Raw genomic sequence first — 20,126 nt, 5'->3', positions numbered from 1 at the left:
AGACACAGGCACGCATGCAATGAGGTGGTCCTCTATGAACCAACGGGAGAAGCTGGCATTGCCCTTTCCTGTACGGCCTATGGGAGCCACCGACTCTGTAGACACGCGCCCAAAACTGCAGTGCTGGAAGATAAAATGTCTGTTTGTAAACCACCTGCCTGCTCTGTGATACGATTTTATGTCAGTCTTAGAGCTAGCCAACCTGTCTGTAACAGCTGATAGCTTTTATTGCCTGGTCCGGAAAAGCTGGAATAAGTCTTTATAAGAGATTGATGGCAGTGTGGCAGTAATGAGTGTCTTAGTGCACAGACCGAGTGGGTTAGAAACAACTCAGATGTATTTCACATAGTTCTGGAGGGTAGGAAGTTCAGCATGGTAGGCTAAGTGTCTAAAAAGGCTCTGCTTTGTTTATCCACAGATGGTTTCCTTCTGTCTGGGACCATATGCTGTTTGCATATCAGGACTCTTAGGGCGATACTCTTCCTTGCCTTTCTACTACTACTACTATTATTATTATTATTATTATTATTATTATTATTATTATCATCATCATCATCATTTTATTATTCTATTCTCATTTTAGAAGATGGGTTAACGCTCTTCTAAAACTACTGTCACATTGGAGGTTAGGATTCTATTCATAGAGTTGTATGTGTGTGGTGTGTGTGAGGTATGGTGTGGTGTGTGTGTGTGTGTGTGTGTGTGTGTGTGTGTAAGTCCATTACATGATGGAGAGCTATTTGAAGCCAAAAGTTCAAAGGGAGCCAAGATCTAAACCTAGCCAACATACGAGGGAAATGCCAGTGAGAAGAGGTCTTAGGACAGCAGAACAGGGACCTCTGCTGGGATGTGCTTAGCACTCAAGTGATGCCCACCCCTCAGTGCCTGGCTCTGATTGAGATATAAAATCGATCATTTTTAACTGGTGATCCATTTTTCTGTGACTGTTACTATTCTTCTGCCACAGCCATAAACATTTATAAATTAATGAAAATACTTAGGGCAACATACCGAAGGAAAGGAAGGAGCAGCAGGGAACTAAACAGGCAAAAATAAATTGTACAAAGTAGTTGCGAAAGAGCGTTACCAACTGTGGGCTTCAAATGGAATCAAATCATGACGTTTTATAGTTGTTGTTAATTTGGCATTCTCTCTGTGGGATGGGCGATCATATTTCATATTTGTGGCTATTATGCGGCTTTCGTATTGAGCAGTTTCTTCTACACATCACTTGCTTCGAGATATTTACAGGAATATCATCTCCATCGTTTAGGATCCAATAAAAAATAATCTGTGATAAATTAGAAGAGCAGAATTAGTAGGAACTTCAAATTGCTGGCTACGAGGGATACAAGTGGTTTTTAATTTTCCTCCCTCCACTTCTCTGTAGTTTGAGAATTGTCCGCTCTGAGATGACAAGTACCCGGAAGAGCAAAGCTCCTAGGAAACCCGTGCTCAGAAGGGAGCGCGGCCAGCTTTGCTATGTTATTTCCACTCCTTGTCCCTATGATTTACCCGTTTTGACAAAACTATGCTAATTGAAAATTTGTTTCCGGATTGCTTTAAAATTGCACCAACACAGCATCTGACTACCCTTTCCATCTCCTGCGTAAATTGCAAGCTGGTGTGGTAAGACCCACATCTCGCCACGTCTCTGGGATTTGCCTTATCGCCGGTATTGGGCTTTGGACTTAGCTCAGCGTTTGCTATTGGTTACTTTCTGCATGGCAGGGACTCAAGCAGCCCAAGGCGGGAAGATTTTATTCTGGATCACAGTTTAATGCTACAGTCCATTACGAGAGAAGAGATGCCTGCAGGGGCAGGAAGCAACTGGTCACATAGCATCTGTGGCCAGGAAGCGGACCTGTGCCTGCTGGTGCTGGGCTCGCTTTCTCCTTTCTGTGAGGTCAGCATCCAGCTCCTGGTGCTGCCTCCTTTTAAGGTAGAGCTTCCCTTCCTTAATTAGCTGAATCCCAAACTCCCTCACAGACACACCCAGAGATTTGTTTCCATGGTGATTCTAAGTCCCTTCAAGTTAGTTCAAGATCAACCGTTACACAAATGAACCCTTACTTTGGTTGCAAGAACTTAGTCACTCATAAATCACTCATTCATTCTGTTTTGGTCCCCAGAATGTTTCTGTGTGGTAATGCCACATTTAGGAATTGTGATGGTCTAGAAACAGTTTGCAAGAATCCATCTGATTCTGGTTATTATAAATAATGCTACTATGAGCATAGTTGAACAAATGTCCTTGTAGTATAATTGAGCGTTTTTTGGGTATACACCCAAGAGTGGTATTGCTGGATCTTGAGGTAGGTTGATTCCCAATTTTCTGAGAAACTGCCGTACTGATTTCTGGAGTAGTTTTATAAGTTTGCATTCCCACCAGCAATGAAGGAGTGTTCATTCCCCTTACTCCACATCCTCTCCAGCATAAGCTCTCGTTGGTGTATTTGATCTTAGTCATTCTGACAGGTATAAGATAGTATTTCAAGAGTTGTTTTGATTTGTATTTCCCTAATGGCTGAGGCTGTTGAACATTTCCTTAAGTGCCTTTTGGTCATTTGAAAGTCTTCTGTTGAGAATTCTCTGTTTAGTTCTGTACCCCATTTTTTTAAATTGCTCTTCAACCCAAGAATGGATAAAGAAAACATGACACATTTACACACAAGAGTACTACTCAGCAGCAAAAAACAATGGCATCTTGAAATTTGCATGCAAATGGATGGAACTAGAAAAAACATCCTGAGTGAGGTAAACCAGACCCAGAAAGATGAGCATGGTATGTACTCACTCATAAGTGGATACTAGCTGTAAAGCAAAGGATACTGAGCCTATAGCTCATGATTTAGAGAAGCTAAGTAACAAGGTGAACCCTTAGAAAAACATACATAGATCCACCTAAAAAGGGGGAAATAAACAAGAAAATTAGGAGAAGGGAGGTTGGAAGGGGACAAAGAGAGGAAAAGAGGATGGGAGAGGAGAACTTGAGGGAATGGGATAGTTGAGATGGAGGAAGGACAGAGATGAGAGCAAGGAAAGAGATATTTTGATTGAGGGAGCCATTAAGGGACTAGCAAAAAACCTGGCACTAGAGAAATTCCCAGGAAACCACAAGGATGACCTCAGCTAAGACCTTAAGCAGTAGAGAAGAGGCCTTGCCCTGTAGTTAGATTGATGAATATCTTAAATGTCACCCTAGAACCTTCATCTAGCCACTGATGGAAAGAAAGGCAGAGACCCACAGTGGGGCATTGGGCTGAACTCCCAAAAGTCCAGTTGAAGAGTGGAAGGAGTGAGAATATGAGCAAAGAGGTCAAGACCATGATGGGTACACCCTCTGAAACAGTTTACCTCAGCTAATGAGAGCTCATCAACTCCAGCTGGACAGGGAAGGAACGAGCATAGAATCACTTTGGAAGATAATGTGTTCTCTCAGAAAGATGACTGAACTGGAAGTAATTGAGGTTCTACAAATAGAGCAATGTCTGGTTGCACACACGCAAAGAACAGGGCATGCTCTTGTGTGCCCGTTATACTAGGCATAATGAAGGAGACCAAGTCAATGCTCTCACCGGGTTCTAGGAAAACAGTCGGGGAACCTGGCTCTTTAAGCACCAGGAAACAGTACTTGACTCCAGGCACACTTCCAAAGAGCATGGTGCCAAACTATCTGCTCTTTGAGAGAGAGAGAGAGGAAGAAAGAAGCTTTTGGTACAGATTCTTCCGAGGAAGATTTTCCTGTTAGTGTTGAAATTTCCATGAGGGAGTTGCCTTCTCAGGATGACATTTCCTGTAGGGAGGTTAGTTTCATCTGGATCGCTTATCAGTAAAGAGGGAGGGTCTATGTGCTCAGTGAGTTCCTTTAACAGCCAGGCAGCATTCACCTCCTGCTGAGAGTTGCTGGGTTCTGCACACATGGTCACCCATTTGACACTTGGACTCTCCAAGAAAGCACAAGTTTTATGGTTCTTTTCAGAGAAGGATATGCAGTGTGTGGGAGGGAAGAGCTTGTATGTGGTCACCAATCTACTAAATGGAGAGGGTAAGTTTAAACCCAGTGGTCGCACTCTGCTTTTAAGACTCAAGCAGGTGAATTTTGATTGCAAAATGCTAACAATCCGTCCATGTGTTTCCTCCTTGGAACCTCTATGCAGCCACCACAGAAGCCCCTGGTCCTAAGAAAATGGGCCACACTATCTTATAGGGCATCATTTCATTTTCATTTAAAAAAATTTTTCCTTGAGAGAATATCTTACTCTCTTTCGAAATTTATTTTTATTTTACATGCATGGGGATTTTGCCTGCACATGCATCTGTGCACCGCATGCTTGCAGTGCCCACAGAGGCCAGCAAAGGGTATCAGATATGCTGGGATTGGAGTTACAGATGGGCGTGATCCACCGTGTGGGTGCTGGAACTGAAATCTGGTCCTCTGAAGGAGCAGCCAGTGCTCTTAGCTGCCCAGCCAGATCTCCAGCCCCACCTGTCAATTACGTCAATGTACCACCCCGGTACTCATTGCTTTTGCAGCTTCTTTGCAGGTTAGTCCTTCAGTCGTTCACTTCACTGACCCCACAGGGTCCCTTCTCCAGGTTGACCTTACAGAACACACTGCACTACAGTGGTTAAAGCAGAAGGGTCCTCAGTCACGGGCTGGCCATCTCCGCACACATAAACTGATCGCATGCCATGAGATCTTTTATGTAGGCAAAGATAACAGCACCCTGTAGTCAGCTGTGAGACTGAAGTCATAAGATGCAGACTATCTAGAGTGCTTACTGTGTATGCTACACAGTTTCAAGTAAGCTCCCCACAAATGCTCCTGATAAACATGTTGCTTTCTCTAACTTCCCTTCCTTTAGTCTTTGCATTAACTACTTCATTATCTTCTCTAACTTTGAGTTCCTTTTTCCCCCATTAGTGCATAGTTGTAAGTGGTTTCATTTTTTTTTTTCTGTTTAAAGATCTGGAAAATTTAAAAGGAAAGATATTAGAGCCATATAGCACATCCTACTTGCAGGCACATTGCCATGCAAGGCTTCCTATTGCCTGATCTCTGAGTTCTGCAAAAAACAGCCTCGCTAGACTCCGGCACAGTTGGAGTCCTGGTTGTTAACTAGTCATTTCAAACCACTGTATTAAGGCTATAAATAAAGCAATATTATGGCTCTCCTCTGGAATGCATTGTTAGAATGAGCTGGGAGAAATTGTAAATCAATATTTAGCATAATTGCTGAGACCTGGTAGGTTTGGATACAAATGAAACAGAATGAGTGATGTAATATGAGACCGTTGGAATGGTATCGGTTCAATCACCCCCTACGAAGTAGCAGGTTGCAGAGCTTGCTCTGATTTTATTTGGCAAAGAGTTTTCTTATAAAGGGCTGGAAAACAACGAATCTTCATGTCTATTGTTCTGCACTGGCCTTTCTTCAACTCTCCTCGGAAGGGTTTAGTCCCCCCGCCTTTCAGGAAACTTTGTTCTGTAAGTGGTTGCGTATGCTCTGTTAAGACACTCAGCACTGCCACGGCGATGACCCACTGGAACATTCTGCATGTTGATAAGCCAGAGGAGCTACAACATGACCTCAACCCTTTTTCCCCTCCTATGACGCTGTCAGTTATTGCTCTGAAATAATAAAGAAGGCTATGACCTCCCCTTGTGGCTGTTCATAAAGGGATATGAATATGCATCTAAGGATCAGACAACATATTCTGTTGCCATTGACTGATCTACTCCTTTGCTGGCTAAGAATTTAGTGGGTGGTACGAGGCTCCAGATAAGACACTGTGGAAGCTGTCTTATTCCGATGGAATCCAAAGTCATTGAGCATATGTGTGACCCTTACTCGGGTAGAAGCAATAAGTCAACAAGTACCATTCTGGGGCAGTCTTGCTGGCCTTTAACCCTTTCATGTGTGTCTATCCATGGACCACACTCGCTTTTAGAACTTTTAGTATCCCGAATCAAATGACTTTGCTAGCCAGATCCTGGGTGTTCATTTATGTATGCAAATTTTATATGTAAATGGTATCATAGTATCTCCAAGTAAATATCTCTTCAGACCTGGAAACAAATTCTCCCTGCCGGAAGTAGGTGTTGATGAGCATCAGGGAACGAAGACAGGGTTCCCCAGAGCCATGGGGTAAGTGTGGAAGTGGGGGTAGAACTGTGTTTCTTGTCCTCCTCTTGTGTTTATTTCATCAAATTTTGCATTAAGAAGGAAGCAATAGGAGTTTCTCTGCTGTAAATAATGGCAGAAAAGTTATTGTACCTCTTCAGGGGTGCTGTCTGGTCTCGTGTTTTCTAAATTTTCTAACATTTACATAACAGTCACGAGGCTGACGTTGATAGAAAGCTGAATTTTCTAGAGTTATTTTGTTCTACTTACTTGTACCACTCCTGGCTATTTTGTTGGGCGATATTTCGTTTTAGGTACATTTACTCTTCTGTGAGGAGTCTCGATGAGTTTCGAACTTAGGCTTGGTTGACTGAGAGAAACATGACAGGTTTGTTCATGGAGTAGGGATTGCATGTGATCTTGTGAATTTTTAAGTAGACAATCGGTGAAGAATTTAGGTCAAGAGACAGAGCCTTCCCGTCCTTAACTACAAGGTGATGTACAGGCAGACAAGCCAGTCCTGTCTGAGCTTGACTGAACAAGCCTTCTCGACATAAGCCCTTGGTTTGTGAGCTGCGGACACATTCCACTGGCTTGACTTAGGAGCCCATGTGGGCGGCAGAGGTTTGACACAGACCCTCTTTGAACGCGATGGAACTCTATAAACTGCAAATTTCATGTCGTCTGAAATGCAAATCACCTCTCCACCAGAGATTTCATCTTTAATAATAAAACTGTGCTTATTCTCCTAAGTCTCACTTGATTCTATTCTATTCAGCATAAAATGGTGTAATCAGTTTTTCCCGGGCTGGCAGGCAACGCGCAGCTTTTCCTTTTATGGCAGTGTAAAGAAATACCTTTCATGATGTTTCCTGATGGAAATGCTGCTGAAAATGCTCGGTGCTTGGCAGCATCCTAGTGTTCTTATGAGAGAGGTTCTGTATGTATGGGCCAGCAGCGTTCCACACACCTGTCATGAACTGTGAGGTCTGCTCCCTTGGGTGTATCCCATCCCTTCGCTTCTGTTCAAACTTCTAATATGCTGGTAATCTGGATTTTCAGGAAATAAAAAGAGCCTCGATTTGTGATATCTGTCAAGTCCTGTGGTATAAATGAACCCACCAACTTCAGGCCACCAATACATTGAAAAGAGACTTTTCAGAGGCACAAGCCTGCCCTTGATCTTGTCATCAATAAAAAGCCCTAAAAACTCCTAATTGGGTCAATCACCATAGCTGTCAATAACTATCTTGCGTAGATCATTATACGTAGATCTCCGGTTATATTCATTTTCCAGAAAACGATATGATTTCACTCTTCTTTCCATTCACCTATAATGAGTCATTTTATGACTTGCCCACTGTTGACACATCTTCACCGAAATGGTCGTGCAGGTACCTCTGCTCCCTCTGCACTGTGCTGAGCAGAGCCCCGTGTGCATGACCCTGCAGGAGGTATAACTGAGCCATATGGAGGTTCTAACTGTAGTTTGCGGACCCTCCACACTGGTCTCCAGTCCCACCAGCAGTGTGTGAGGGTATCATTTCTTCGGCAGCTTTTCCCGTTGCTTGTTTCCTAAGGATGGCCTTCTAACTGGGGTGAGACAGGAGCTCTAGTTTCGCAGACCCTCAGTGTCTGCGTGTGTCACGCTTTGTGTTTCATGATTATTGACATTGGTACTGCTGTAGTCCCTGTCACCTGCACACTGACAGCATTGCTTGTTGTTTTAGGATTTAGTTTTTTTCTTCCTTGTGTGTTCTTACTATTCATCCTCTCATATAACTTGCAAAAATTTCTTCTATTCTGTCAGCCGTCTCTTCATCGAAGACTGTTATTTTTCCTCTGTAGCTGAGTTGTCCTTCTTGGTCCTATTTTTTTTTGGCAGTGTGAGTCTTTTTCTGTAGTTCCTGCCTATGTTCATACTTCATGCCATTTCTTTGCAGGATCTCAGGTTTGTTAGTTAAGGCCACTGATGCGCCTTGATTTACATCAGGCCGAGAGGCAGGTATTTGCCTTCTTCCTTCCATTTATGGAGACACGGTTTTCTGAGAAGCATTTGTTAAGGAGGCTATTTTTCTCCAAAAAAATGATTTTGACACATTTATGGGAAATCAGGTGTCTCTGCATGGACTTGACTCCAGGCCCTCTGTTCCGTTCACTGGTGTTTGCATCTATTCGTGAGTCTAGACCATGTGCTTTGATTATCCTGGCTCTACAGTATTGCTTGAGACAATTTTTTCTTTGTACACCGGGAATAATTGTGCTTCCCACATGGTTCTTACTATCCTTCAATGTCCGTGGGAAATGTCACTGGAATTCTGATGAGAATCACAAAGAATCTGCCCATCATGTTGGGAATGTGACCATTGCTACCACATTGATTCTGCCAATCTGTGACCATGGGAAGTCTTTGCAGCTTCTAGTGTCCCCTTTGATTTCTTTCTTCAGTGTCTTAAAATTGTCTTTGTAGGGGTCTTTTACCTCCTTCATTAGGCTTTTTCTAGGTTATTTTTTAGCCATTGTGAAGGAGATTTCACTGACTTTTTTCATGTTGAGGTATATATATATTGGTATATATATATATTAGTGTATATATATGTATATATATTGGTATATATATATTGAGATGACTATGTGATTTTTGTCCTTAACTCAATTAGTGAGCTATATTGCGTTTATTGATTTTTTTTCATGGTGTACCATGTCCGCAGCCTTGGAAGGATGTTCCCATGGTCGTATGAATGATCTTTTTTTATTATGTGTACCTGGATTCAGTTTACAAATTTTTTTTTTGTTGAGGATTGTTATATCCATGTTCATCAGGAAAATCAGTATATGGTTTTCTGTCTTGTGCTCATACACAGCTTTTCTGTGAGCATAACACTGTTTTCATGATTTTGGAGGTATTTCATACCTTTTTATTTAAAAAATATATTTATTTATCTACTTATTGGTATGTAATGGCATGGCGCACATTTGAAAGACAGATGGCAAATCTAGGGAGTCTGTTCCCTCCTCCTGCCATCGTGGTCCTAGAGATCGGACTTAGGTTGTGAGAGCCAGTGGCACCTCCGCCTTGTATTTTATGGAATAGTTTGGGGAACACTGTTTCCACTTCTTTAAAGGTCAGCCGTGAGTCAATTCAGCCTTAGGTTATTAATTTATTGATTTTAACTACCAGACTTCTTGTTACTGCTTTAGTCTCAATGCTTGCTATTTTAATATTCTAATTTTTAAATATTTTATTTTAAATATTTAATATTTTAATTTTGAAAATTATTTTTGAATATTTTCACATTTATTTTAAATTTGTTAGACCATTTATGTCTATAAATTTATATATTTTATCTAAATTTTCCAACTTATTGAAATGTGGTTTGCAGAGCATGCCTTTATAATCATCTGAATTTCATTGGTTTCCATTGTGATATCTTATTTTTTATCTCTAGTTGTGTTATTTTTGAATCCCCTCTCTCTGGCTAGTTTGAATAAGGGTTTGTTGATTATATTTAGATTTTTGAAGAACCCACTCATTGTTTTATATATTCTTCACATAGATTTCCATTTTATTAATCTCTGCAATGACCATTATTTCTTTCTACTTAATATCTTTCTGTTCAGTTGTTCTTGATTTCAAAGACCTTGAAATGAACTCATTGAATTACTTGAAAATTCCATATTTTTTTGTTTATTTTAGCATTTGTGGCTATAACCTTCTACCTTAGAACCACTTTTATCCTGCGGCAACAGTTCTGATATGTTGTATTTTCAGTTTCAATCAAATAGAGGAAATTTGGAAGTTTTCCTCTGATTCTTCAATGGTCTATTGTCATTCAAGAGTATTGCTGCACCTCTACCTGGTTGTGAATGTCCTGCAGTTTCTTTCTGTCCACTTCTAAAAGTTTTTAATTGTTTTAATTTTGTTGAAGCTTGCTTTGTACCCTAAGATATATTCTGTTTCCCAGAGCGTGGCCTGAGCTGCAGAAAAATGTATATTCTGAGTGTTGAGGCCAAGAGGGAAGTGCTCAGTGTGGCTGGTCTATAATGTCATGGAACACTTTGGTTTTATTTTTCTTTTTGTCTGGATAACCTGTCTATAGGTAATGGTGGTCTGTTAAAATCACCCCTATTATTGTGTTGGGGTCAATTTGTGCCTTTATACCCAATAGTTTTATGAAATTGAATGTTAATGCTTGGTACAAATATGTTTAGAATTGTGATATCCTCCAGATAGATCGGCCCCTTTACCAATAGGAAACAACCATCTTGATAGCATCTGATTCATTTTGTTTTGAACTTCTTCCTCTATGGCTATGATTCATAGGTTTGATTTTTCTCATGAGTCCTATACTGTTTTTAAGCTTTGTTTATAATTTATTACTGTTTTGTCTTTGTCATTGTCTGAATTTTTAAAAATTCTTCAACTTTGTCTTCAAGTCCTACTAGTCTTTCTTCCACTTACCAGTTTCACAAAAATAGACCCCAATGGGAGCAAGTTTGGTGATGCTCTAGACAAAGAATTCAAAAGGATAACTAAAGAATGTTCGTCAACATGAAAGAGAGCATGAAAATCAATGAACTCAGAACACACATGCCTGAATGAAAGAAGGAAGCAAACGCAGATGTGAAAGAGGAATTTGGTAAAGAGAAAGAAAATCTGGAGAAAAATCAAAGTGAAATTTTGTAAGTGAAAAGTCAGTAAGCAGAAGGGACTGTAGGGTGGTAACTGACAATGGAAGAGGACAGTACCCAGGAGCACTGGGCGTCTGGAGAGAAGCAAACAAAAGGACTCTCTCAGAGTCTGCAGAAGTATGCAGCTGTGCTGGCATTTTGGTTCTTACCCAGTGAGATTCATTTTCGCACTTTTCATCTCCAGGAAATGTGTAACAGCCACTTTGCGCTGTGTAAGCGACTAGCCTTTGGTAAGTTCTTACAGTCGCAACAGGAGATGGGTACTGCTGGCAGTGGTTCAGGGGGTTCATTGTCACATTTGGTTAACAAGACTGAACTGGTTGTGTCAAAATCGCTCTCTCTCTCTCTGAGAGGATTGCTCAATGTAGCTCTAGCTCACCTTGAATTTATAATCTTGCCTTAGCCTCCCTACTGCTAGGATTACTTATGTATACCATCATGCCTCAGAAAAATAATATTCTTTCTAGTCTCTCTAAACAAGTCTTTTTAAAAGCAGACTGGAACAACTTACATTTAAGATATTGGATATTTTCAGTCCAGTGCTCCAATGTGGGTCTCTGTCTCCTTTCATTGCCTGATGAAGGTTAATATTCAGGAGGATGCCTATATGTTTTTCTTTGGGTTCTCCTTCTTATTTAGCTTCTCTAAGAACCCGAATTATATAGGTCTCGCTGAACATAGCGGACAATGAGGACTACTGAGACCTCAAGAACAATGGCAATGGGTTTTTGATCCTACTGCACCCATTGGTTTTGTGGGAGCCTAGGCAGTTTGGATACTCACCTTACTAGACCTGGATGGAGGTAGGTGGTCCTTGGACTTCCCACAGGGCAGGGAACCCTGATTGCTCTTTGGGCTGACGAGGGAGGTGGACTTGATTGGGGGAGGGGGAGGGAAAGGGGAGGCGGCGGTGGGGAAGAAACAGAAATCTTTAATAAATAAAAAAAAGATATTGGATATTTTAAGGGTTTTAACACATTGTTTGGTTGTTAAAAGCTAATTATAAATCAAAGTAATATATTTGTCAATTTAATTTATATGAATTTTCATGTCAGGCTGAGAACATGTTTTAATCCTTAAAGCATGGACCTGAATTCAATCCTCAGAAGTCCTGTGGACAGCCATGTACAGTGGGGTGTGTACCAGTGGGGAGGCAGAGACGGAAGGCTCCCTAGGGTCTGCTAGCCAGTTAGACACACCCTGTCTCAAAAAATAAGGTGCAGAGTGATAAAGACACCAGACAGTGACCTCTGCTCTCTGCGTGTACACACACACACACACACACACACCTCAATGGCACCTGCACATCTGTGCCCACACACATTAGCATGAACACACACACATATATTACACACATAGCTTTCCTGTCTTTGTGCTTAGAGATTGGTAGAAGCACATTTCTGTGTGTATTTCACAGTTAATTTTTTTTCTGGATTATACTTAGCAGCCTCCAGTGGCCGCTGTAGCAAGACCTGGAAAGAGGTGTTCACGCTTGTTTGATAAGCATCAGAGAAAAAGGCTCCCAAAGAGCATGTGGGCAGTGACTTAAGCTAATGCGCGTTTCTTCACCTGTGAAATGCGGTGATTGTGCCTTTCATTATGGGCTGAATTTGAGTTTCTCACAACTCACGTTGACGTTCCAATCTCAGATGTGAATGATGGTGTTTAAAAGTGGGCTGTGGGGAAGTAACTAAACCATGGGTAATTGTTGCCTTTCTGCAACCTGGAAGATGTTGCCTTTGTCAGTTCCCTGCAATTCGAGGCCACACTGAACTAACAGCCCCTCCCCTGGATCTCCGCAGCACAGGAGCTAGACCTCATACTTTCAGCATCCAAAGCTCCGGAGAAATGAGAAATGCATGTCTGTCTGTCTGTCCTTCAAGCCTTTTAGGTTGTGGTATCCCGTGGGGGCAGCCCAAGAGTATTAAAAACTGGTGTAGATGATAAGGGCGGTTGGAATGTGTGCCTGTGGGTATGGGTTGCATTGCAGCTGGGTTGAGAGCATTCTGAGGGGCTAGGTGTGTGCATTCATTATTGTCCCCGGTGTTGATACAGAACATTTGGCAAAAGCATGAGGAAGGCAAGGGTTATCTTGGGTCACAGTCTAAGAGTGAAGTCTGTTATGGCGGGCAGTGGATCACATGACATTCACAGCCTGGAAGCAGAGGAAAATGCTGGTTCTCAGCTTGCTTCATGGAATGGTGCCACTCAGATTTAGGACAGGCTTCCAACATTTATTAGCACTCTCTAGAGACTCTTCTCCAGACAAGCCCTTGAGGTTTGTTTCCATGGTGATGCTAGGTCCCACCAGGTTGACTTCAGAATGAAGGCACACAAAGGAGAAGCCACGGTTGGGTTGAAGATGCACGGAAGCGGGTGGGGAGAAGGTTTTCATCTTGCTAGCAAGCATGTTCTCAGACACGGAGTCCAGCGTTACAAAGGGTTAAAGCCCTTCCATGCAGCCGCACACGGAAATGAGGAAACAATTTGAAACTGGACGTAAAGCACCCTTTTAATTGGCAGAGCTCTTGGCCAATCTGCGTTTCTACACTAGTGTTTGTGAAAGCAGAACTGAGGCAGAGGCAGTCAGGCTGTGTGCTCCTGGGCCAGGGCTGCTGTTGGTGGAGGTGGACCACGTGGAAGCTGGACTCTTAGGAGTTATCTACCCTAGCCCCTCCCAAAGGGTGACGGTGTGTGTGTGGGGGTGGGCTGCGATGTGATGGTGATGGTGCGTGTGTGTGGGCTGTGGTGTGAGGGTGGCGGTGTGTGTGGGGGGAGTGGGTTGTGGTGAAAGGCTGCTACAGCCTGGAGAGATGGGCTCACCAGTGCGGCTCGGGAAAACATATTGTTGACTTTGGGAGGAACTCTTAGGACCGACCACCATGGAGCAGTCATTCCTTCTGGGAGGTTTCCAGTTTAGAATTTGGGATAGCTGCCATGTTACCAGATGCTCATCTCTCAGGACCCCAAATTAATTAATTAGTGTGAATGTGTGGGTGTGTAAAGACCTGTAGTCTGCACATGCCATGGCCCACATGCAGAGGTCAGAGGACCAACTCCTACGTGTGTATTGTCTCCTGACACGTATGAGTTTTGGTTATGATCCTAACCTTTAACAACTACTGAGCCTTCTCTCTTGTCACCTCGTGAGATCTTGAAGTCAGATTTGGTTGTCAAGCCTGTGTTTAAGCTCTGTATCCACCAAACCACCAAAGACTTTCCACAGCGGTCTTGAGTGAATTAGAACAGGCTGGAGGTAGAGAGTGACTGTAAGCGTGTGTATGTGTGTGTGTGCGTGCGTGTGTGTGTATGTGTGTGTGTGTGTGTGTGTGCATCTCTGGTGCCTTGGGACTCTTGAGTGCAGTGTCTGTGGCATCTCTGCACCCACCCTTAGAGAATGATCTAAAAATATTAGGAATCTCAATCGAGGTTGGTGACTAATGGTGATTACTACGCCTTTCCTTTGCTTGAGAATTTTATGGGACAGACTCGCTGTTTGGGGCCAGATGGAGGAACTGTTAGGAATCGCTGAGTTTTGCTTCTATAGATCCCAGTTTGTATATCCTGCCTGGTGGGTGGTGAGGGTTCCGAGTGTGTGCTGTAAAGCTGCAGCTGGGAAAGCAGGACTCAGCCACTGAAGAGAGAGGGTGTGCGGAAGCAGGGACAGGAACCAGTACAAGCAGAAGCATGTTTTGTCCCCTCTTGGTGCTCTCCTGGTACCTGAGGCCGGAGAGTGGACCTTCCCCACCAGAAACCAGGGATTATGCATTCTATAAAATAATCAAGGCAGCTAGACCTCTAGACAGTGATTGGTCAGCTCTGTGCAGCTGGCAAAACCCTTTAGTATGATCCATACAGGATCAGTGATGGACAGTGAGTGAGGGAAATCACAGGTCATCCACAGAGTTCATCAGGAAGGTGAGTTTGACAACTGAAGCATATGTAGGGGAGGAAGGACTCCAGCCACCAGACCTGGGTCAGGTAACCTTATCTGACCCAGTACAGAAAACAAAGTTAGAAAATGGATAATGAATAGTTCTGCTAACCATGTCTGTGGCCTGGTCAGTCAAGCTCCTATAATTGCGCTGATATTGCTATCTACAAAGTTTATTCTCCAGAAGTGACAGGACACACACATACACACACACACACACACACACACACACACACGAGTATAAGCATACATGCACATGCACATACATGTTTATAATTTTGTGTTGAGTCACATGTAGCTAGAAACAAAGGGAGGCTATGGGCCCACACCAAACACACGTAAAGAGAGCAGAAGGATCCAGAGAGACCATAGTCTTAGCTGTCCATACTGGGGCCTTTTTCTGAGAAAATGAGGCTTGATAATAAGAACGAGGCTGACATTAAGTATCTATTGAAAACTGACCATAGCACTAGATTTACATCATTTACTTCTTACAATGTATTATTATCAACTAATTTATTAATTTATGGTTCCAGCTTAAATACAAACCTACTCAGTCATTGTCGAACAAAGCAATTACTCATGTTGGTGATGTGTCTGCCAAGTTATCACAATTGTTTGTGGGACATGTGGAAGGAGCTATTTACAAATAAAATCCCAACTGGGGACTTTAAATCAGAATAAAAAGAAAGCAGATGAATATAAAAGTTTCCAGTTTGCTGTCTTTCAGTTTCATGGTACTGGTAGGGGAGGTAGCACGCACACACACACACACACACACACACACGCACACACACACACACACTCCTACATCCTCAGTGGACTAGGGGTGGGCTATCCCGCACACACACTTCTCCATCTTGTGGTACTAGGGATAGGATATTCTGCACACATATTCTTCTGGAAGGAACTGAGAAAACAGAGGAGGATTATAATTGGGCGGTACAAAAGTTGACTGGGCATTGCTATTAGGATATAAATATTTTAAAAGTTCCAAACCCTGGATTAAAGGAAGAGCTATTTTGTTCACCATAGTGTGGCTGAGGCCTCTACCTTCCCCATATTTTAGCCTCACTTCATTTAATCAGGGTTTCAACACTCCTAGCTATTCCAAAAGTATTGATTTTTATTTTTTTTTTAAGCGTGGATCTGCAAGACAGACAAAAGACTGTATATGATATTCCTGTAATGACTTATCTTAAGAATCCGTGAACTGTGCAGTGGTGATTGTTAGGCCTGAGAGACACCTGCTCACCTTTTGGAAATGAAAAGAGATTCTGAGATTCAGAAAGGGTAAGGGATATAAGGCTGACCTTTCAGAGACAGGAAACCTTTGATGAACTGTAGGACACCAAGACAGTTCATTTAAAAGATGTCTTCAAAGCAGCACTGAGGCTGGTTTTGTGTGTGCCTCCATGAGACTCTTGGCTTGTCTTTCTACGTAAGCCCAGGGAAATAATGGTTTCTGTGGTTGTTCATGTCTGCCGCCTTCATGTGCTACCTTGGTTTCTTGGCTTTGTTACTGCTTTTCAGTCTCTTTTGTGGACAAAATTAAACTTGCCTGACCATTTGGCAGCATGGAACTTTCCTGTGATAGATTGTTAAGGAGAAAAGAGACAGGAAAAGGTCACCAATTTAATCTCCACATAATTAAGGTCTTGCAAACAGCTAAATAAAATTGCGGCTAACATTCTCTCCAGACTATAAGATGAGACACTTCTGTAGTCTCAGAAAAAGTTAGAATTCAGCTGTTGCATCAGAGTGCAAATCTTTGTTGTATGAAATTTTTAGGACTGGGCTATGGTGAGACTTGCTTGCTGTGTATATACATATGTAAATGTCTGCATGTACATATATATATATGCACATTTTTAATAACTAGATTAAAAGAGCAGTTTCCTAGAGGAGGAATTGAAAGTGGGAAGGGGGGATTGTAGAGGGGGGGAGACTGGGAGGAGAAGACAGAAGGGAAACTGTGGTCAAGCTGTAAAATAAATAAATAAATAATAAATAAAGAAACAAGTAGTTTCCGGTTTCTAACCCTAAATCATAGGCTAAATTTAAGCATGCATTAAGGTATAGTATGTAGCCAAGAATTTAATTTGCTCAAAGTTGAGAGAGTCTCATTGTATAGGTCAGGTCGGCCTATAACTAAAATACCTGCTTCTGTGTCTCAAGTGGAGTATCGGAATTTCAGATGTGCGTCACTATACCTGGTTTCCTTTAATCTTAGAAATAAAACATCCTAAAAATCTAAGATAATCTATACACTAAAGTTTTTGTAATAGAGATTAATGAAATTGTCTAGATAAATGTAAGTCAACAAATCAAAACCGATAAGCTAAAAGTTAGGATTTATATCAATGAAAATAATGAAATAAGGAAATAATGTTTTAATTTTCTCAGCAAATTCCTGCTTGGGATCACAACAGGCAACATCAGACACGGTGTTGAGATGCTTTCTGGGGAGACACTGTGTGTCACCAGTCGGCCGCTGCCTGACAGCTGGAGGCTGGCCCTTCACTGTGTGCCCTGCTGGCCTGAGAGAGGCATGGGGTGTGTGGTGTCTGTGTTTAGGGTGCACAGAAGAGGCCGACGCGAGTTGAGAGGTCGTTGCTTTGCTGTCTCACTCCACCAGTACGTTCTCTTGGAGGTGGTTTCGTCTCCTAAGACTGGAGGCACATTTCTGCCTTGGGGCTTTCACCAACATTTGCTTGTTCACCCATGTCTAACTTTACTACCTCTTATCATAAGACCTGAAACGAAAAGGCTCCCAGTTGGCAGGTAAACTGGTCTACAAATGCATCGCTGGCTCGGCAGTGCTGCCAAGAGTGGCCTTGGCAATCAAGCAGCCGTCGTAAGACAACAATGGCTTCTCTTCTCTGTTTCAGATTACTTGCCACGTATAATAGCCTCACAGACAAACACCTGGCTGGGTATTTCAGCAATACCAGGATCAGGCGGCACCTCCTAAGATCCGGGCTGGTAAGGCTGTTTTGAGCTCTGCCCACCTTCTTGTTCAATTAAGTCTGAAAACTTCCTACCTTTCTTCAGATTTCCTGTAAGTTGGTGACATAGTTTTTTTCTATACTAATTTAGAAAAATTACTTCCTTTTAAACCTCTGATTTATTTATTTGAGGCTCTTTCTAAAGAAGAGAAGTTACAATGGCTACTAAGGAAACATAAATTATTGAAGAAAAGTCCCTGTGAGATTTCAACGGCATAGTTGATTTGCTTACTTATTCATTTATTCAGTACACATTCTGTGAACCAGGCACTGTTAAAGAGCAGGGGCAGAGAAGACCTTACCTTATTGTTTCCAGAAAAATATTGTTTTTAATACTCGCAGAATATGGTGTGGCAAACATGCACAGTTCACTTCCTCTTGTGTGTATGGTGCATTTTGATTTTCATTTCCCTGTGATGGTTTATTGATACTCTAGTGCCTTCCATCATCTTCAAAGCAACTCTTCCCACGCACACAATTTCCGTTTCTTTAAAAGTGTATAAGGGAGAAAAATCTACCTCAAAAACCCCTATGGTTTTCCTTTGAAATAAAAGGGGTGTGTTTCTCAGAGTGTTGGCTGTTTGCTTTCTTAAAGCCCAGTGTTGCCAGTGGGGCTCATTGTGTTTCTAATTGTTGTTTGTGTGCTTGGCACCAGCTGGGTGGAGCTGGAGTTAGAAAGTCCTTCTCAGTCTCCTGGGGCATTGTTATCAGAAGGGTCAGCTGAAACCTGGCTCTGCCAGGAATAAGACACCGCTCACACCCCTTGCAGCCCAGCTTCCTCAACTGTGAACTGTAGACAATGGTACCCTGCCTGTGGAGTGGCTATTACTGTTAGGAACCTGGAATGAGAGACCCTGCAATTACTGTGTGACTAGGAACACTTCTGAGCAGGATGCTAGTTGGGCAGGACTTCGTGTTTACTTAACACCACCCCTAAACGCTCAGGGAAGACTTGTTAAAAGCCTGGTAACTCGCATAAGGAAGGCAAGGACTTTCTCGAGATTAACAGAGCCAGCAGCAGCCCTGCAGCTTTCAGGAGCACATCACACAGAAATTCCTCAGAAAAGTGCAAGTCTGAAGCTCACTACACTCGACCTGTGGGATTTGCTGTTGCTGAACCCCTCTGGGGGATTCATATCCACCTCACTCAAGTTTAAGTACTGTGGCTCTCTAGGAGCTTCCTGTCTGACTAAGGAGAGCAGACGTAATCCCAGAGAAGCGATAACAGTGACGTGCTCCAACTACCACCAGGATGGAGAGAGCAGTCAGGATGGACTAACATTAGGCCCCTCCCAGGGACAAGAAATCCTATAGCTAGCGCATCCTAGACACTGTAAGTGGGCTATCTGCACTTACAGCAATAATAAGGTTGCAGCAATAATATAAAAAATATAGTTAGAAAATAAAGAATATGGATGTGAGGACTGGAGAGACGGCCGCACAGTGAAGAACATGTACCCGAGTCCTGTTCCCAGCGCCCACAGCCAGCAGCTCACAAAGGCCTGCAGCTTCAGCTCCAGAGCACTCAACACCTGTGGTCTCTGTGGGTACCCATACTCAGACGCACATAGGCACACACAGACACACACACAGACATAACTAAAAACAATACTTCCGAAGGGACAGAGTGTAGATGTGGCTTGCGTTTAAACGTAAGTGGAACAAGGGATGGGGAAGTGGGGAGGAAAGCAAACAGCAGGATGGAGAGCAAGCCGCCTCCTTCACGGAAGAGATCAGAGGAAATAAAGGAAGGAGTCAAAGGAAGCAAGGGGTGAGGGCAAAACTGCTACTCCAGAGACACACAGCGATCCCCGCTGTGGCCAATATCGAGAACAGTCTATCCACACTCCCCCATAAACCGTAAAATTCTAAATCACAGCAATTAAACCATATTCTGGCCTGAAAAGTGCAGGAAGGAAAAGCAGGGAGCAAGCAGAGTAATGGAACCAATTATTTCTCAAGGCAAACCGAAGGCTTTCTCTACCCCTTGCTTGCCTTTTTCCTGCTGGGGTTTCCCCGTGAACCACAGCCAGCCTGCGCCACTCCTGTGCACGCCCTTCCCCGCGGGGGCTTTCACCAGGATGAAAAGAACACCTGGGTTCCATCACTGGGAAATTGTTACTCTAATGAAAACCTTGTTTTAAACGTCAAGTGTACCACCTGTGTGTGTTTTCACACTGGCAGGCACCGGAGACTTCCTTTCTCCTTTCTGCTGAAAGGAGATAAAGAGATGAAATAGTCATCAAAAAACAGAAGTTCCCAAGGGACAATGATAGTCTCCTTTAGGATTTGAAAAGGCAACCTTCCTCTCTCTCTCTCTCTCTCTCTCTCTCTCTCTCTCTCTCTCTCTCTCTCTCTCTCTCT

General features: G+C 42.8%; 1 protein-coding gene across 5 annotated transcripts in view; it reads left to right on the top strand.

Annotated features, from left to right (window-relative positions):
- Window positions 1-20,126, top strand: part of Erich3 (glutamate rich 3) — a 92,695-nt gene that overhangs the window by 6,261 nt on the left and 66,308 nt on the right. Inside the window, exons 1-2 of one of the 5 annotated variants that reach the window (XM_050149496.1) lie at window positions 3,939-4,048; window positions 17,646-17,739. The exons of 1 other annotated variant lie outside the window; for it this stretch is intronic. In XM_050149496.1, coding sequence (XP_050005453.1) covers window positions 3,969-4,048; window positions 17,646-17,739 — 174 coding nt within the window. In that variant the 5' untranslated portion in view covers window positions 3,939-3,968. Of the gene's footprint in view, window positions 1-3,938; window positions 4,049-13,391; window positions 13,511-17,013; window positions 17,539-17,645; window positions 17,740-20,126 lie in introns of those variants that run through there. 3 more of the 5 variants (XM_050149499.1, XM_050149495.1, XM_050149497.1) reach the window with 3 other exon arrangements.

Source organism: Alexandromys fortis, unplaced genomic scaffold (genome assembly GCF_014885135.2).
Source record: "Alexandromys fortis isolate MF-2015 unplaced genomic scaffold, M_Fortis_MF-2015_v1.1 scaffold_68, whole genome shotgun sequence".
NCBI classification, from domain to species: domain Eukaryota; kingdom Metazoa; phylum Chordata; class Mammalia; order Rodentia; family Cricetidae; genus Alexandromys; species Alexandromys fortis.
This window is presented reverse-complemented; position numbering and strand designations above follow the sequence as displayed.